The sequence below is a fragment of the Myxocyprinus asiaticus genome, chromosome 27, assembly GCF_019703515.2.
Source record: "Myxocyprinus asiaticus isolate MX2 ecotype Aquarium Trade chromosome 27, UBuf_Myxa_2, whole genome shotgun sequence".
NCBI classification, from domain to species: domain Eukaryota; kingdom Metazoa; phylum Chordata; class Actinopteri; order Cypriniformes; family Catostomidae; genus Myxocyprinus; species Myxocyprinus asiaticus.
This window is the reverse complement of record NC_059370.1, coordinates 14,485,908-14,505,106: the sequence shown is the minus strand read 5'-3', so window position 1 is coordinate 14,505,106 and position 19,199 is coordinate 14,485,908. Positions and strand designations below refer to the sequence as shown.

Below are 19,199 nucleotides of genomic sequence, written 5' to 3'. Positions count from 1 at the left end.
TTGGTTTTTCCAGCAGGACAATGCTCCATGCCACACAGCCAGGTCAATCAAGGTGTGGATGGAGGACCACTGGATAAAGACCCTATCATGGCCAGCCAAATCTCCAGACCTGAACCCTATTGGAAACCTCTGGAATGTGGTCAAGAGGAAGATGGATGGCCACAAGCCATCAGACAAAGCCGAGCTGCTTGAATTTTTGTGCCAGGAGTGGCATAAATTCACCCAGCAGCAATATGAAAGACTGGTAGAGAGAATGCCAAGATGCATGAAAGCTGCAATTGAAAATCAGGGTTATTCCACCAATATTGATTTCTGAACTCTTCCTAAGTTAAAACATTAGTATTGTGTTGTTTAAAAATGAGTATGAACATCTTTGCATTATTCGAGGTCTGAAAACACTGCATCTTTTTTGTTATTTTGACCAGTTGTCATTTTCTGCAAATAAATGCTCTAAATGACAATATTTTTATTTGGAATTTGGGAGAAATGTTGTCAGCACTTTATAGAATAAAACAAAAATGTTCATTTTACTCAAACACCTGTAAATAGTAAATCCAGAGAAACTGATAATTTTGCAGTGGTCTCTTAATTTTTTCCAGAGCTGAATATATATATATATATATATATATATATATATATATATATATATATATATATATATATATATATATATATACAGTGCATCCAGAAAGTATTTACAGCGCTTCACTTTTTCCACATTTTGTTATGTTACAGCCTTATTCCAAAATGGATTAAATTCATTATTTTCCTCAAAATTCTACAAACAATACCCCATAATGACAACGTGAAAGAAGTTTGTTTGAAATCTTTCCAAATTTATTACAAATAAAAAATGAAAAAAATCACATGTACATAAGTATTCACAGCCTTTGCCATGACACTCAAAATTGAGCTCAGGTGCATCCTGTTTCCACTGATCATCCTTGAGATGTTTCTACAACTTGATTGGAGTCCACCTGTGGTAAATTCAGTTGATTGGACATGATTTGGAAAGGCACACACCTGTCTATATAAGGTCCCACAGTTAACAGTGCATGTCAGAGCACAAACTAAGCCATGAAGTCCAAGGAATTGTCTGTAGGCCTCCGAGACAGGATTGTATTGAGGCACAGATCTGGGGAAGGGTACAGAAAAATGTCTGCAGCATTGAAGGTCCCAATGAGCACAGTGGCCTCCATCATCCATAAATGGAAGAAGTTTGGAACCACCAGGACTCTTCCTAGAGCTGGCCGCCTGGCCAAACTGAGCAATCTGGGGAGAAGGGCCTTAGTCAGGGAGGTGACCAAGAACCCGATGGTCACTCTGACAGAGCTCCAGCATTTCTCTGTGGAGAGAAGAGAAACTTCCAGAAGAACAACCATCTCTGCAGCACTCCACCAATCAGGCCTGTATGGTAGAGTGGCCAGACGGAAGCCACTCCTCAGTAAAAGGCACATGATAGCCTGCCTGGAGTTTGCCAAAAGGCACCTGAAGGACTCTCAGACCATGAGAAACAAAAATTGAACTCTTTGGCCTGAATGGCAAGCGTCATGTCTGGAGGAAACCAGGCACCGCTCATCACCTGGCCAATACCATCCCTACAGTGAAGCATGGTGGTGGCAGCATCATGCTGTTGGGATGTTTTTCAGCAGCAGGAACTGGGAGACTAGTCAGGATTGAGGGAAAGATGAATGCAGCAATGTACAGAGACAACCTTGATGAAAACCTGCTCTAGAGCACTCTGGACCTCAGACTGGGGTGAAGGTTCATCTTCCAACAGGACAACGACCCTAAGCACACAGCCAAGATAACAAAGGAGTGGCTCCGGGACAACTCTGTGAATGTCCTAGAGTGGCCCAGCCAGAGCTCAGACTTGAACTCGATTGAACATCTCTGGAGAGATCTGAAAATGGCTGTGCACCGACGCTCCACATCCAACCTGATGGAGCTTGAGAGGTCATGCAAAGAAGAATGGGAGAAACTGCCCAAAAATAGATGTGCCAAGCTTGTAGCATCATACTCAAAAAGACTTGAGGCTGTAACTGGTGCCAAAGGTGCTTCAACAAAGTACTGAGCAAAGGCTGTGAATACTTATGTACATGTGATGTTTTTTTTTTTTTTTTTTTTATAAATTTGCAAAGATTTCAAACAAACTTCTTTCACGTTGTCATTATGGGGTATTGTTTGTAGAATTTTGAGGAAAATAATGAATTTAATCCATTTTGGAATAAGGCTGTAACATAACAAAATGTGGAAAAAGTGAAGCGCTGTGAATAATTTCCGGATGCACTGTATATATATATATATATATATATATATATATATATATATATATATATATATATATATATATATAGTCCACTTATATATATACACTACCGGTCAAAAGTTTTAAAACACTTATTCTTTAATATAATTTTTTTCCCTTCTCATTTTAGAATAATAGTAAAGTCATCAAAACTATGGAATAACATAAATGGAACTATTGGAATTATGTTGTGACTAAACAAAATCCATATTTTATAGCATCTTCAGAGTAGTCACCCTTTGCCTAGAATTTGCAGACATGTACTCTTGACATTTTCTCAACCAACTTCTTGAGGTATCACCCTGGGATGATTTTTAAACCTTATTGAAGGAGTTCCCATCTATGTTGGGCACTTATTGGCTGCTTTTTTTTTTATTTGGTCCAAGTCACCAATTTCAAAAACTTTTTTTTTTATTTTTATTAAATTTTTGTTTTATAATGAAATAAATTAATATGGTGGCACAATTATATTTTTGTCTACAAAACTAATTTCAAACATTTAAGCATACGCTTTCAGATCAAAAGATTTTTAAGATCATGAGAAACATTTTAGTCAAGTGTTTCAAAACTTTTGACAGGTAGTGTATATATATATTTATATACTGTATATATATTGTGGCGGAATGATCTGGCCCTCCGTCTTTAAAACGCAGAGCGCACCGCTTCTCGGGAAGCCGGCTTCAAATCTCCACGTGTGTACACACTGGCATCCTCGCACGCCCAGGACCAGAGCTGGGAGGGTTCGAAGTTGGACGCACTGCCGGACCCGTTCCTCGGACCCCTGGACGCATTAATGAGTTGAATAGCTCAATGTTGCCACCGACGGGCTAGACGCCGGGCCGCATTCCCCTCACACCTGCCGTGGACCCTGGAGGGGAGCGTGAGCGGCCGACCGACCCAGTCATGCCCGGGCCATTCTATGGACACTACCCCGCCCTTCACGGAGCCCTGTCTCACTGCAAGGATGCCAGATTCCCCCTTTGTTATGATCGAACACTATTCCCTCTGGACACTTTATTATCCCCTTTATGGACATTATTATTTCCAATAAATGCCTCTCCGAGGCTTGACACCATACCCAGTGTGTCTGTGCTCTTGCTCACCCCGCCACAATATATATATATACTGTATATATATAGTCCACTTGTACATATATATATTCCGAACCGTCGTTGCTAGTTCGAGAACATCAATTTAGAACCAGCAACGGAGGATTGCGAGGCTTGTGCTGCTTTATTGGAGTAATGTTTGTGTATGTGCATGTGCGTGTGAATTTGTGTTTGAGTGATCGAAAGAGAGAAACTCAGAAACTGAGAGAGATCATGTGTGGGATTATGTTTATTTGTTGCAGCTCTCGTCAGAAGTAACATCACTTCAAAATCGCAAAGATGTAAGTTTAAGTACACTTCTCAGCAGCAGCGTGTTGCCATTTTTGTATATAGCTTTTCCATTGTAAACATTAATAACTGTTTTCAACCCCACTGAGATGCAGGTGTGAGCTGACATGACAGCTCTGTTTTTCACTCGCGAGTAAGTGTGTGCGGAATGCGTATATGTATGTGTGTCCACGTGTGCGGGAGTGTGTGTGAGAGCTCCATGTGTGAGCGCGAAAGAGAGGGGGAGGGTGCTTCCCACAGATATTTGAGATAATATATAAACTGTTGTATTGATCATGTCACAGGGGTGCATTTACATCTGTGTGTGTGTGTGTGTGCAGATTCCACTATATTTGTGAGTGCCAAATTCTTGAAAATGTCCTCACTAATATAGTGAAATTTGTTGAAATCCCTCTAGTAAGGACATTTTAGGTGGTCCTCACTAGTAAAAAATAGAATAGAATATATCTTTAGCCTGCTATGAAATCAGTGGAAGTCTATGAGATGTCCTCACTAATATAGTGAAATAAACCTGTGTGTGTGTGTGTGTGTGTGTGTGTGTGTTGCTGCACGTGTGCATATGTATGTGTGTCAGTGTCAGCTTGTGTGAGTGTGGGTGAGACGAATATGAAAGAGAGAGAGAGGGCACGTGAGGGCACTTTTCAACCAAAACTGAAATAAATGTAGGATATTATAGACATTGTTTGTCATTCTTATTTGATGTACTTAACCAATGTCTTTGTTTTAATTGGTTATTTTGCTGTGGTAGCTTGTACGGCTTTTGGAAATAACTGAAATAATTTGGTGAAGTGATATAGAACGTTATGTGGTCAAGACCTGGAACTACTCCGCAGCCATGTGTTTACTGGAAAATAATTGCACACCTTAGAATGTCCATCAACCAATTAGAATCAAGCATTCAACAGACCTGAGGTATAAATTTATATATTTTGTCTTCATTATCTTTTATTAACATAACTATATAAGAACTTGCTCTACCTCTGAAGTGACTTTACTTCACAATTTAATTAACGTCACAATCACTCTTACATTTTAACCCTTCCCCTCTAACCACCTGGCTCCATTCTGGTAAACAATGGCCATTTTTCATTATCCAATCAGTTCCCAATGGATAATTTGTAAAAAAAAAATTAATTTTAATTTTTTTTTTTTTTTTTTTTTATTGAATATTGTTTCACTTAGAAATACATCAGACTATGGGATTACAATGGGTTGTAAACAGTGTTTCACTCTGACTTTCACTCTTCATTCTGACCTTCTTAAAAGGTTCCCTTTAAAATTAAATCTAAAATTTGGAAAATTTCTGTTGATGCCAAAATATATGCAAGACATTACAAGTCTAATTTTTCACCATACTTTCAGAGCCTGTGAGATTTAAGCATGACAAGAACCGCACCTGATGAAAAACGTCCTGGTTACTTTTGTAACCTCCGTTCCCTAATGGAGGGAACTAGACATTGTGTCGATGTAGTGACACTAGGGGTCGCCCTTGGGAGCCCCAAACACCTCTGATCTTTGAGAAAAGGCCAATGGGAATTGGCAAGTGGAATTTGCATGCCACTCCCCCAGACATACGGGTATAAAAGGAGCTGGCTTGCAACCACTCATTCAGGTTTTGTGCTGAGGAGCCGAGACAAGGTCCCGGCCATTTCAGCAGGTAGTTCATTGTTGTGGCAAGAGGGACACAATGTCTTGTTCCCTCCATCAGGGAACGGAGGTTACGAAAGTAACCAGGATGTTCCCTATCTGTCACTCACTCAACGTTGTGTCGATGTAGTGACACTAGGGGTCCCTATACAAAACACCACAATAATCTGAAATGTGTTATGTGGACTGGTGGCGCGAGACGGGCAGACCGCTATGTGCCTCGTAGCCAGCGCACCAGGCCGTCACGTAACCTCCCCAACGCTCTTACGAGCAACAATCCCCTGCAACTCGGAGACAAGTTGACTGCCCAAAAAATGGGGACAGGCTAGCCCAGCCGTGCCCTCTTCTCCTCTTTTTTCTCCCCAAAAAAGAGTGGAAATCGTTTACCGACTGAGGGCCATAAGTGTCCGTGTCGGGGAGGGGGGTGTCACTCCCAAGAGTTCCACTCTAGCCCGACGCTCGCAGCCCCCCAGGAAAGCATGTCCATCATCTCTGCATCAGCCTGTGACTGGGCAATCGTCCCCGAAGGTGGGAGCCCAGCTAAGGCTTATGTGTCCGACTGGACAAGCCCGCTCTCCGATGCTGCGCTCGAGAACAAGAGGCCAGACTCGCTGTGAGATGAGCCGGCGGACTCATCCGGAAGCCCGATCGGGGCAGATGAGCATGCTGGGGAATGGGAGGTCCGTGGGGGGATACCCGGCGGAGGCGATCCCATTGGGGTCCCCAAATCGCCCCCAGTGCTAGCCGCGCTGGCCTCAAACCCGTAGGTAGAGCGATCATGACCATCTGAAGTTGAGAGGTAACGACCGCAACCAGGAATAACACAAAATCAGAAAGGCATCTTTAAAAAGACGTTCCATGTGTGCCGCTCTTTTAGAGAAATATACTCTTTCAGAAAATATACTCTCTTTTTTTCTGCCGAAGCGCCCAGGGGCGTTCTCTGCAGTGCACCAGTGCAGAGGAGGGAGAAGCCGATGAAATGCGCCATCAGATCTAGCAGATGTGAATGAACAGTAAGAATTCAGCTCAATGAGCATGACCGTTCGGATCCGAAGAGAAAATCTGAATGAGTGGTTGCATACCAGCTCTTTTATACCCGTATGTCCGGGGGAGTGGCATGCAAATACCACTCGCCAATTTTCATTGGCCTATTATCAAAGACCAGAGGTGTCTCGGGCTCCCAAGGTGACCCCTAGTGTCACTACATCGACACAATGTCGAGTGAGTGACAGATGGGGAACTAACAAACCATAATTGACATAATTTACATATTGTAAAACCAGCATAAGATAACATACCCAGTTCTTCTTTAGATTGTAAAAAATCTCATGCAAAACCTCTATATCGCACTAAAAAACTAAGGAAACCAGAGACTCTCCAAACCAAAACTTGTACGTTTCATACTTTCATGGCCTGTCACCCTCCATCAGGACTGAGATCTATAGCCTACCCATGTGGCTGATGTATTCCCAGAGCTGGAGAGTTTGAAACACTCACCGCTGACAAGCTCTTTTCACTCACACATCAGTAAATCTCATCAGACCAGAGTCTGCCTACCCCCTAATACCAAAGTGTACTAACCCTGTCAGACCAGAGTATACAATCTGCATTAGATTGGAGTCCAGGTTACTATTACTATTAGACCAGAGTGTACTACCCCTATCAGACTAGCTCACATACTGTGGCAGATATCTTAAGCTCTGGCTCACAGCATGAACCTTAATGCTATTGGTACAACAGCAATGAACTGTTTATAAAGTAGTATTCAAGAAACTTTTCAAGGAAACATTTGTTGAAAGTAGAAGCAGCTGACATTAGACAGTGTGGAGGAGTGCATCTCCTCTGAAAGTGTCTGACAAAATGTCTTGTTATCCTTTTATTTTTGAGTTTGAGAGAAAAAGAAAAGTAGCAATACAATTTTTTTTTTATGTTTGCCTGTAGGGCTGTTCCTGCCTCCCCCAAACACCCACTGTAATCACTAAAAGGGCAAGGGGGCTACTGAGGTAGTGATTTTCATTCCAAAGCCTTCCTTTCTGAAAAGCCGCTTTATGCTCAGAAACCCAGTGTGTAACAGTGGAATTATCACAAAAGCACTTCATGCATTATTGTCCCCTTTTTATGCCTTCTTGCACCACATGTTTTGTGTTGCGTTTAAATGTGTCTGCCCTCCCTGAATGTCAGTGGAAATTGAGTCAAATTGAAATGTCAGAGGAAGATGAGACTAAAAAGGGAAATGAGAAAAAGCAGACCTGCTGAATGTTAGTGTAAATGGTGGGCACACTCTGATATTTCCCTCATTCAGTCAGTGAGCCTTACTTCTACTTAACCATCTTTCAATATTTGTCCTTTCCTGTGACATAAGGGATGTCTTATCCATCCATAGGGAACTTGTATTTTATAACCTAGAACACTTACATCTATATTCAGAATCCTAATTTATTCTCTATTGGGACAGAAGTTTTGCAAAAATGTTCTACAGTATAACAAGGTTAGTAGCAGAAAAAAGCCTTAATAAGAAAGGGAAGATTATATAAAGACTTTGACTATGTTCATTTCATTTTATATTAAATAAATATAGTAAGCTTTTGAATATATTGTTTTCAACTTTTCAAGGGGAAAAAAAATAGTTTATTTGGTTTAATATCATAAAAGAATATACAGTATATATATTTTTATACAGTGGTTAGTTCCGGTCCTCAAATCTGATTGGACGAGAGACAATCCATGAGTACTGATGTCTCAGAACATTCACTGTTTGTATCACTCTGCTTGTGTTCATGGCATTCTAAACTAAAGTTTAAGAGCAGCACAGATGTGTTAAAGAGCTACAACACAGTATGTGTGTCTTTTCGTTTTTCCCACTGATATTCCCACTGACATTAAATATTTTAGCCAGCAGGTAGCAACAAAAGACCATTTTTATGAGTTATGAGCCAGTAAACTTTGACTTGCATAGAGTCAGCGCATGCCAGTCAGCGACCGGTTTCTTTAAAATTATCAGCATTGTCTCACACTCCATAATCGCTCTGATTACAACTATTACATTACAGCTAGGAAATACAGTTGAACTAACAGCTTCAGCATTAAGGCTTATCACAACAGAGAGACTGACTGAGTAATTGCACATGCTTACCTGATCCTAGTGTTTACATTGGGAAATACCACAAAATACTCAGGGGGAACTCACCGCTTGGATGGCTACTTTTATACAGAGAAAATAGGATGTATTTGACCAAAATTCTATTTTCTTCAGCAAGTTAGTAAGTTCCATGCACAAGTGCATTTTTTTTGTTTGTTTTTTTTTTTTTTTTTCCTCCTTTTTTATTTACTTGTTTGTTGAACTGTTGTATGAAAGCAATATCACACTCGCAATCATGCTCTATGGCCCTACATCAGCATGGCTGTGATTACCTATGGCCAAATCACAGCCGTGCTGATGTAGGGCCATACAGCACTCTTGCTCATGTGATATTGCTTTAATATATTGTTCAAAATTAAGACAAAAAGTAATTGGAAACCTTCTGGTTGTCAAACTTTGTGGTACTGTACATGTCCATAGTTAACACGATGAACTACACCAGACCAGAGTGTACTTACCCAACCAGATTGGAATGCACTAACCCAATCAGACTAGACCCTTTCATTCCAGAGAGTACTAGCAATATTAGACCAGAGAATACTCTTTCCATTAGGGTAATATTACCATCTGATCTGAATTTACTGACCCCATCTGACAAGGCTAAACCCTGATGAGACCACTGGATAAATCTGAAAATAGTGTTAGATTTTAAAATCAGATCGACATGAGGTTAAAACATAAAAAATATATATATTAAAGATAACGGAGTGACTATTTGCACTTGGTGTAAATAGCACCTGCAACACAGTACAGCTATTTACACTCCAATAGTCTGGTGAAATCAGATAAATTAACCTGTTTAAGCTCATTTACCCCACCCACAGGCCTGACTTCACTTTGCTTAAATGAGTTCACATTTACTATATACAGTGCCTGGCCCCCCCAAAAAGTTGCTGTTTGGATTTAAATAAGCAGATACTTAAGAGCCTATGATTGGATCATTATTGCAGTGATTAATATGTTTCAGCTGGAAACAATTCTTTTAACTCTAACTGATGTAGTGTGTAGCTTCTCATTTCTCTCAGAAAGACTCATGTCAATGAGAATTGATAGAAATATTTCTCTTGGCACAAGACCCGTCCCACGGTTCAGTGCTCAGATTTATCACTTGAACTGTCAGATCCTGCTGGAAAGCGATGACGGCAGGGGAGAGGAGCTTACCCCCTGGCAGGATGGGACCCGAACCTGTGGTGATGGGGTGGAGGGGGATGAAACCATCTGAAGAATGAACATAGACTTAGCTTATCTTTCTGATGAAGAGCTGCGCTGGGGAGTGGAAACATCAAAGTTTCATCAAACTGAGGACGTATAATCCAATGTTAAGTCGACTGTTTGCTTGAGAAGCAAGGAAAGCATGTGAGATGGATGCATTTCGATGTATAATCCAAAAGTAAGCGAGTGTTTGCTTGAGAGCAAAGGCATAGCGTGTGTTCTGCTCACATGCATGAAAACAAACAGCGACATAACGAGAGATGAACAACAACTGGAGCAGGTGGGATTTTGATTGGATGAGATACCTGATTTGATTGAAAGACATGGAGCTACTAGGAGTCTCACTGTGAGAACTACCTCTTACGCTTCCATTTCTTAAACATCCATGTCGGAAGATGTATCCTGTGGTCGTGGAAAAGATGTTACTGTGTTTCAGAAGGGTCAAATTACTGGCCTGCATCAAGCAAAGAAAACGTCTTGGTTACTGATGTAACCTCTGTTCCCTGATGGAGGGAACGAGACGTTGTGTCGATGTAGTGACACTAGGGGTTCGCTCTTGAGATCCCCAGTCACCTTTGCTTTATTCAGGCCAATGAAAATTGGTGAGTGGAATTTGCATGCCACTCTCCACCCCGGACATACGGGTATAAAAGGAGATGGCGTGCACCACTCATTCAGAGTTGTGCTGAGGAGCCGAGAGAGAGTCCCGGCCATGTCAGTGGTTGGTTCAGCGCCGTGGCAGGAGGGACACAAAATCTCATTCCCTCCATCAGGGAACAGAGATTACATCAGTAACCAAGACGTTCCCTGTCTGTCACTCACTCAACATTGTGTCTATGTAGTGACACTAGGGGTTCCTATATGAAATGCAGCAAGCGCTGAACCGTGTCACGAGATATGGAGGAGAAGACACGGGCAGGCTGCTGCATGCCTCACAGCGAGCGCTCGACCACGTTGTGACATTCCAGTGACTTAGGTAAGGCATCTCCGGGTCCCAATAAGGGTGGGAGGAGGCACTTACCCTAGGAAGCTACAGGTGGTGGCCTTTCCTGATTTTGGTATTAAGTAATTTCCCACCGAGCACCTGCTAGAATAGTGCTGGGGAAGTGCTCTTCCCACTCCTGGAGGGAGAGCACTACGGAGACCACATCCTACCGGAGGGAGGTTAACATGTGGAGAATATCTCACATGGACAGATACATCTCTGTGACACGCGCTCATGAGAAGGATGACGTTGGTAAAGTCACGTGTCACGTGGAGGAGGCAGGAAGCATGTCATTGTTTACAAGAGAAACTTGCACAGACCACAGACCAAGCGCCGTTCACAAACCAAAACAGTCCAAAACTGCCGTTGCATTATCTACTTGTGCTTTTTCTTTAGCAGAAATATATAGGCTATATGACTGTCAGGAATTCAAGCCACACAAGTTGTAGTTAGTGAAACCAAATGCGAGAGCGTTTACTGAGATTCACAGGATTTACACCGTGAGATCAATGGTACAGGTGATATCACACAGAAGAGAAGCTTCACAAACTGAAGAAGAGGTAACAGGCAACAGCAGGGTAAGCACTAAACAGATATTGACGAAGATCAAGAGCAAATACAGGGTAAATAAACACTGCGTGAGAGCAGCGCGGTCAAACTAGAGTCCTTTGTATGAGACTTCACAGTGAAGTGGCGTGAAGGTGAGTTATTTATGCAGGCAGTGATGAGCGAGTGAATTGAATTCACTGTGAAGTCTCATACAAAGGACTCTAGTTTGACTGCATGCGGTGAATTAGAAATCGGGTGATGAGGAGCGCAGCACAGAGGGAGGCGTGACAATGACAAAGTCTTCACACATAACTGAGTTCGCTGGAAAAACAGTACGGGCACAGCCGATGAATTCAGATATCGATGAAAAGTTAATATTTTTCCCGGCGTGCATTTTCTTTGGGTTTCTGAAGGTTGAAGCATCCAGGATACATATGCCAAACGACCATTTTGAACAATACACTTATACAAATCTACAGCAAAGACAATTAAACTATTGTACTACACTCCTTCTCTTGTAAACAATGACGCGCTTCCTGCCTCCTCCTCCACGTGACGCGTGACCTTACCAACGAGCTTAAATCATCCCTCTCATGAGCGCACGTCACAGAGATGTACGGAAGCGAACATTTGTAGTTAAAAAGTATAATTTTTTTTCTAAAAATAATAAATCGTTTGGGTTCAGAAGAACTTTATTTGTTGACTGGAGTCGTGTGGATTATTTTGATGTACCCTAAATATGCATTTTAGACTGTCAAAAAAATGGAGTACATTCACTTGCACTGTTTAAAGGAGGAGGCCTGAAATGAAATCCTAAAAATCTTAAATTCTGTTTTGATGAAGAAAGAAACTCAGATACATCTTGGATGGCCTGAGGGTGAGTAAATTATCAGCAAATTTTCATTTTTGGGTGAACTATTCCTTTAACCCCATTGAAAGTCTTTGAGATGTGCTGGAGAAGACTTTATGGAGTGGTTCGACACTCCCGTCATCAATACAATATGTATGCAACTCTGGATGGAAATAAATGTTGTGACATTGCATAAGGTTGTCGAAACAATGCCACAACAAATGTGTGGCGAAATCAAAGCTAAAGGTGGTCCAATGAAATATTAGGGTATGCAACTTTTTTTTGGGCCAGGCAGTGTAGTCTGCTGTTCAAATTTGTTAATAATGTTGACAAATTATACATCTGTATAATTTGTCAACATTATTAACCTTTTTTGACTAGACTACAGTATATAGTAAATGTATAATATAATATAATACATTTTACTAATAATATTTACTAATATACTAAACGCTTCAACAGGTAAAGACAAACTGCACCCACAAATGTCGTTGCAATGGTGTAATGTGTAAAGATGGTGTGGATGTGCCAAGTTCAATTCCCAACATTTTCTCATTTTTTCAGTATCTACTGTTAATATTTCCTTTAATACTACTTAGAATAATAAATACAATTGAATAGAAATGTTGATTTCCTCGCAGTGATTTGGTCACTTTGAAGGTCGGGGAGTTTAGAGAAAGGTTTGATCTGGGTTAAATTAACCATGGTTTTACAACAGTAATATTGTAGTAACCATGTTTTTTTTTTTTTTTTTATGGCAGGAGCTATAGTTTTAATGCAATTAACAATGGTGTTATAACAGTAAATTGCTGTTAATATTTCCACTTTCCATGAGCACTTAACCAGCCATTAAAATAAATAAAAAAATACAAAATAAAAAAAAATCCTGTTGCAATTTATTCTGTTTTGAATACTATTATGATGCTAGTGAAACTTTGTAATATAGCACTTTTCATACCACTGTCTCCTTAGATGATTCGCTTATGTTTTCCTCTTTTGTAAGTCGCTTTGGATAAAAGTGTCTGCCAAATGAATAAATGTAAATGTAAATGTAAATATAGTAACCATGTTTAATTTTGTGGTTACTACAATTTTAAAACAAAATATCATGGTGATACTATGGTTACTGTAGTAAAACCATGGTTAATTTGTGGTTAATTTTAAGGTTAGCGTTATGATTAGGGGTAGGGGTTGGTGTAGGGTGTCTGTGGGACTATGTGTTAGTATTTAATGAGGAGTGCAAATAGTATCTATCAAAAAAGAAGATGCTTTTTGCCGCTATTTGCACTTCATACTGCCTTAATTTAATTTATAAAGGCAATTATTATTATTATTATTATTATTATTATTATTATTATTTAATTCCTTAAAGGTAATTAAAATTAACTAACTACACCCCTGATTACTCTGCTGGGGCACCTATGTGAACTTGAGGCCAGTTGGTTAAAGTTAATCAAATAAACACAACATAACTCAACACAACAACACAACACAACACAACACAACACAAGGAAAGTGAAGCTTGTTCTGTAAAAAGGTCCAGAAATTATTTGTTTGCAGATGCCACTTGGCTTGGTTTTATATATAGCCTATACTGTATAGTGAGTATAGTACAAGGAGTGAGGTCAGTCATGTTAATCTCTTCGACAAAAACACTGTTAATAATCTGGATTACTATTGACAATCCATGTAGCCTGGTTATTCATCTACTTAAGCAACAGAACTTAGTTTTCAGGCTGACACAAATGCTCTGTAAAAAATGTTGCTTGCATCTTGAGCCGTGAAGTTAATTAGTGTGCCTCAGCCTCTCTTCAGCACATAAGTTAATGAGGAAAACTGTACACAGGCCGTCACTGTTCAGTGACTTACTGAAAAATATCAGTATACACTTCAGTTAGAGCTTAATTAGAATCCATTCACCTTTATGGTACCCGCAAGATCTGACTCTAACAGTGAGCTGTCAGAGTCACAGTCCATTTCAGTCGGTGCTGACCTTGTGGAATGGACTCATGGAGAAATGTAGCTTTATTACATGATATGCCACTAGTCCAGACCTGCCATAGCCATGTTTAAAGGGTAAGGTTGGGAAATATATATATATATATATATATATATATATATATATATATATATATATATATATATATATATATATATTTATTTTATTTTATTTATTTTTTTTGAATCAAAGGTCTATTTTGACCCCTTAGAATAAAGAAAGAAACAAGAGACATTTTCACAAAATATTTCACAACATACTATTAACCAAGAGTGAAATATGTTAAGTTTCTTCATAAAAATACTAGATTTATCATGTAGATGAAATTTGTATAATTTTTTGGCCTCAGCTTTGTACATTTCCATGTCTTAAACATCTCTCCATCAAAACCCAACACTCACCAAAAGCTGCGTAGAACTCGTCTTTAGTTAGGTGTTCATCATTGTTGACATCGTTGTATTTGAACAGGTCAAACAAAGTGCACTCTGATGCTGTCCTACTCAAACCGTCCTGCTTGATGACCTGCAGAACAACAACAGATTCAAAGCAGAATATCAAATCAAATCAAATCAAATCACTTTATTGTCACACAGCCATATACACAAGTGCAATGGTGTGTGAAATTCTTGGGTGCAGTTCCGATCAACATAGCAGTCGTGACAGTGATGAGACATACGCCAATCTACAATAAACATCAAATTAACACAACGCAATTTAAACATCTGTTATACATAATTAAACTCGACTTAAAACATCAAATTAACACAACACAATTTAAACATCTGTTATACATAATTACACAACTTAAAACATCAAATTAACACAACACAATTTAAACATCTGTTATACACAATTACACTCAACAATATACAATAATAACATACATTGCACAGTATACAATATGCTGTTTTTTTTTTTGTTTTTTACTATATAGATACTATATAGATACACATTATTCAATAAAAATTAAAATATATATGAAAAAAGTATATATATAGAATGTACAGTATTGTACTGTATTGACATTCAGGCTGTCGGTTGATAGTCAGTTGTTAAGAGAGACATAATATAATGACAGTAATATAATTTATGACAGTCTGGTGTGAGATAAAAGAGTAATAAAGTGCAGGGATGATGTATTTTGATCGTGGGAGATCAAGAGTTCAGAAGTCTGATTGCTTGGGGGAAGAAGCTATCATGGAGTCGGCTGGTGCGGGTCCTGATGCTGCGATACCGCCTACCTGATGGTAGCAGTGAGAACAGCCCATGGCTCGGGTGGCTGGAGTCTCTGATGATCCTCCGAGCTTTTTCACACACCGCCTTGTATATATTTCCTGGAGGGAGGGAAGCTCACCTCCGATGATGTGTTTGGCAGTTCGCACCACCCTTTGCAGTGCTTTGCGGTTGTGGGCAGTGCTATTGCCGTACCAGGCGGAGATACAGCCAGTCAGGATGCTCTCCACAGTGCAGGTGTAGAACCGTGTGAGGATGTGGCGGTTCATTCCAAACTTCCTCAGCCGTCTCAGGAAGAAAAGGCGCTGATGAGCCTTCTTCACAACGACTTCAGTGTGGACGGACCATGTGAGTTCCTCAGTGATGTGGACACCCAGGAACTTGAAGCTGCTGACTCTCTCCACTGGTGCTCCATTGATGGTGATTGGACTGTGTTCTCTGTCTTTTCTCCTGAAGTCCACCACAAGCTCCTTTGTCTTACTGACGTTGAGGGAGAGGTTGTGCTCCTGACACCAGTGTGTCAGAGTGTGCACCTCCTCTCTGTAGGCTGTTTCATCATTGTCAGTGATCAGACCTACCACCGTCGTGTCATCAGCAAACTTAATGATGGCATTGGAGTTATGTGTTGCCACACAGTCATGTGTGTACAGGGAATACAGTAGTGGGCTGAGAACACAGCCCTGCGGGGCTCCAGTGTTGAGGGTCAGTGATGAGGAGATGTTGCTGCCTATTCTAACCACCTGGCGTCTGCTTGACAGGAAGTCCAGGATCCAGCTGCACAGCGAGCTGTTTAAGCCCAGAGCCCGGAGTTTCTCATCTAGCTTGGAGGGCACTATGGTGTTGAATGCTGAGCTGTAGTCTACAAACAGCATTCTCACATAAGTGTTCTTTTTTTCCAGGTGGGAGAGAGCAGTGTGTATTGTAGATGCAATGGCATCATCAGTGGAGCGGTTGTTACGGTAAGCAAACTGCAGCGGGTCAAGATTGAGTGGTAATACAGAGCAGATGTAATCTCTGATTAGTCTCTCAAAACATTTGCTGATGATGGGGGTCAGAGCAACAGGACGCCAGTCATTTAAACAAGTTATTTTCGATTGTTTTGGAACAGGCACAATGGTGGATGTTTTAAAGCATGTGGGGACTACAGACAAAGAGAGGGAAAGGTTGAAAATGTCCGTAAAAACACCAGCCAGCTGGTTCGCGCACGCTCTGATGACGCGGCCCGGAATGCCGTCTGGACCCGCGGCTTTGCGGATATTCACCCGTCGGAAGGATCGGGTTACATCCGCTACAGAGACGGAGAGTGAACTAACCTCTGTAGCTTCGGCCGTGAGAGCTCTCTCCGCGAGGGCGGTGTTATTTCCCTCGAAACGAGCATAAAAAGTATTTAGCTCATCCGGTAGAGAGGCAGCGGTGTTCATGGCGGAGTTTTTATTCCCTTTAAAGTCCGTGATGATGTTAATTCCCTGCCACATGCTTCTAGAGTTGGTGGTGTTAAACTGTCCTTCAATCTTACTCCTGTACTGGCGTTTTGCTGTTTTGATAGTTTTTCGGAGGGCATAACTGGCTTGTTTATGCTCCTCCGCGTTCCCGGAATTAAAAGCGGAGGTCCGCACATTAAGTGCTGCGCGAACATCGCTGTTGATCCACGGCTTCTGATTCGGATAGATTCGCACAGTTCTGGTCGGAATCACTTCCTCTACACACGTTCTGATGAAGCACATTACGCTATCAGCGTAAAGCTCGATGTCGTCATCAGAGGCGGACCGGAACATCTCCCAGTCCGTGCGATCAAAACAGTCTTGTAGCGTAGAGTCTGATTGGTCCGACCAGCACTGGATCGTTCTGAGGGTGGGTGCTTCCTGTTTCAGTTTCTGCCTGTAAGCGGGCAGAAGCAGAATGGAAGAGTGGTCCGATTTGCCAAATGGTGGGCGGGGGAGGGATTTGTAGCCATCCCGGAACGGAGAGTAGCAATGGTCCAAAACCCGGTCCCCTCGTGTGTTGAAACTAATGTGCTGATGATATTTTGGTGCGACTGATTTTAAACTGGCTTTATTAAAGTCCCCGGTCACAATGAACGCGGCCTCAGGGTGCGCGGTTTCCTGCTCACTTATACTCCCATACAGTTCCTTGAGTGCCCGGTCTGTGTTGGCTTGTGGGGGGATGTACACAGCTGTGATAATGACCGCTGTGAATTCCCTCGGTAGCCAGAATGGTCGACACAGAAGCATAAGAAATTCCAGATCAGGAGAACAGAAAGACTTGATAGAATGTATGTTCCTCTGATCACACCAGGATTTGTTGATCATAAAACATACACCACCTCCTCTAGTTTTACCTGAGAGGTCTTTCGCTCTGTCCGCTCGGAGCATGGAGAACCCCGCGGGTTCAATGGCTGAGTCTGGAATCTCCGCAGACATCCAAGTTTCCGTAAGGCAGATAACGCAGCAGTCCCTCGTCTCTCGTTGGAAAGAGATCCGCGCTTTCAGCTCGCAGAGCTTGTTATCCAGAGACTGAACATTTGCCAGTAGAATAGTGGGTAGCGGGGGTCGATTTGCGCGGCGTCTTACTCTGATGAGAATGCCGGCTCTGTTTCCCCTTTTCCTCCTGCGTTTCCGCGGCCGTGCTGCCCAGACAAAGGGCTCCGCTTGCGTGTTTGTAAACAGCGGGTCGGCATTGAGGAATGTGAAGTCCGGTTTACGGTGTGAGATCGCTGAGCCAATGTCCAAAAGTGTTTGTCTGTCGTAGACAATAAGGCAGGCAACATCCAAGACAAAAAACATAAGAATTGTAAACAAAACAAACAAACCATTGCTAAGTTGTGTCGGAGCTCGCAACGCAGCAGCCATACTCGGCGCCATCTTGAGTCCAATATAAGACAATTCACAAAAAAAAGTAAGTCAGACCAGAGGTTACCCCGGCCTGAATCGGGCGGTGGGGGTATGTGACGAGGAGGAGGGCATGGCCGGCCAAGAGGATTCACGTCTGGCGCTGAGTTGCCCAATCAGCGCGAGAGAGATAAAAGGAGGAGCCGGGGACGCCAGAGAGAGAGAGAGAGAGACATGCAGCAGTGTTTTGTGTGTGCGCTTTTGTTATGTTCCAGTTCAGTGTTTTATGTTGAATTAAAGTCTTTTTGATTGTTAATCCGGTTCCTGAAACAAAGCTAGAGGAATCAGTGATAATGAATATTAAGTGTTACATTCACTATGGATTACACTTAAGGTTTAGAAAATTCCATAAGCAAATGAGGTTTAAACAATAAAAATGAATTTGGTGTTTGGTGGGCAACGTATTAAAAACATTGATGAAAGTTATATAAAAATAAATGATATAGATCTGTCATTGGTGCTGATCTTGTGTTCTCTGTCCTTGGTCCTGAACTTATAGAACATAACCATCTCCTGAAAGCTTTGGCATTCCTAGAGCAAAGATTGTTCCAAACTGACTTATTTTACATCTAAAACCAGACCTGTATTTTCAGATTGAATTCTGTACTTTTATTATATGTTGCTAGCTCTAATCCTCTTACAGACCTGATACCAGCTCAGACACGTGCATTGCCAACCTTAAGTTTGACCTTTTTTTGTTATTCAGTGCTGCATTACCATTTACTTTGAGACGTTTGGAAAAAAGAAACAAACAAAAAATAAACTTTCAGACAATGAAGTACAAAGTTTTGTGTTAAAGGGATAGTTCACCACAAATGAAAATTCTGTCACCATTTACTCACCTTCATGTTGTTCCAAACCCAATTATTTCTTCTATGGAACACAAAAGGTGATGTTAGACAGAATGATTGCCTCAGTCACCATTCACTTTCATCTTTTTCCCCATACAATACAAGTCAGTTGTGACTGAGGCTGTCATTCTGTCGAACATC

At 41.3% G+C, this 19,199-nt stretch overlaps 1 protein-coding gene across 4 annotated transcripts in view; it reads right to left on the bottom strand.

Annotated features, from left to right (window-relative positions):
* LOC127418326 (follistatin-related protein 5-like) overlaps positions 1–19,199 on the bottom strand; it is a 314,771-nt gene that overhangs the window by 128,757 nt on the left and 166,815 nt on the right. For 3 of the 4 annotated variants that reach the window (XM_051658892.1, XM_051658893.1, XM_051658894.1), the window contains one exon: positions 14,488–14,608. The exons of the other annotated variant lie outside the window; for it this stretch is intronic. In XM_051658892.1, the coding sequence (XP_051514852.1) occupies positions 14,488–14,608 (121 nt within the window). The remainder of the gene's footprint in view (positions 1–14,487; positions 14,609–19,199) is intronic. 4 annotated transcript variants of the gene reach the window in all.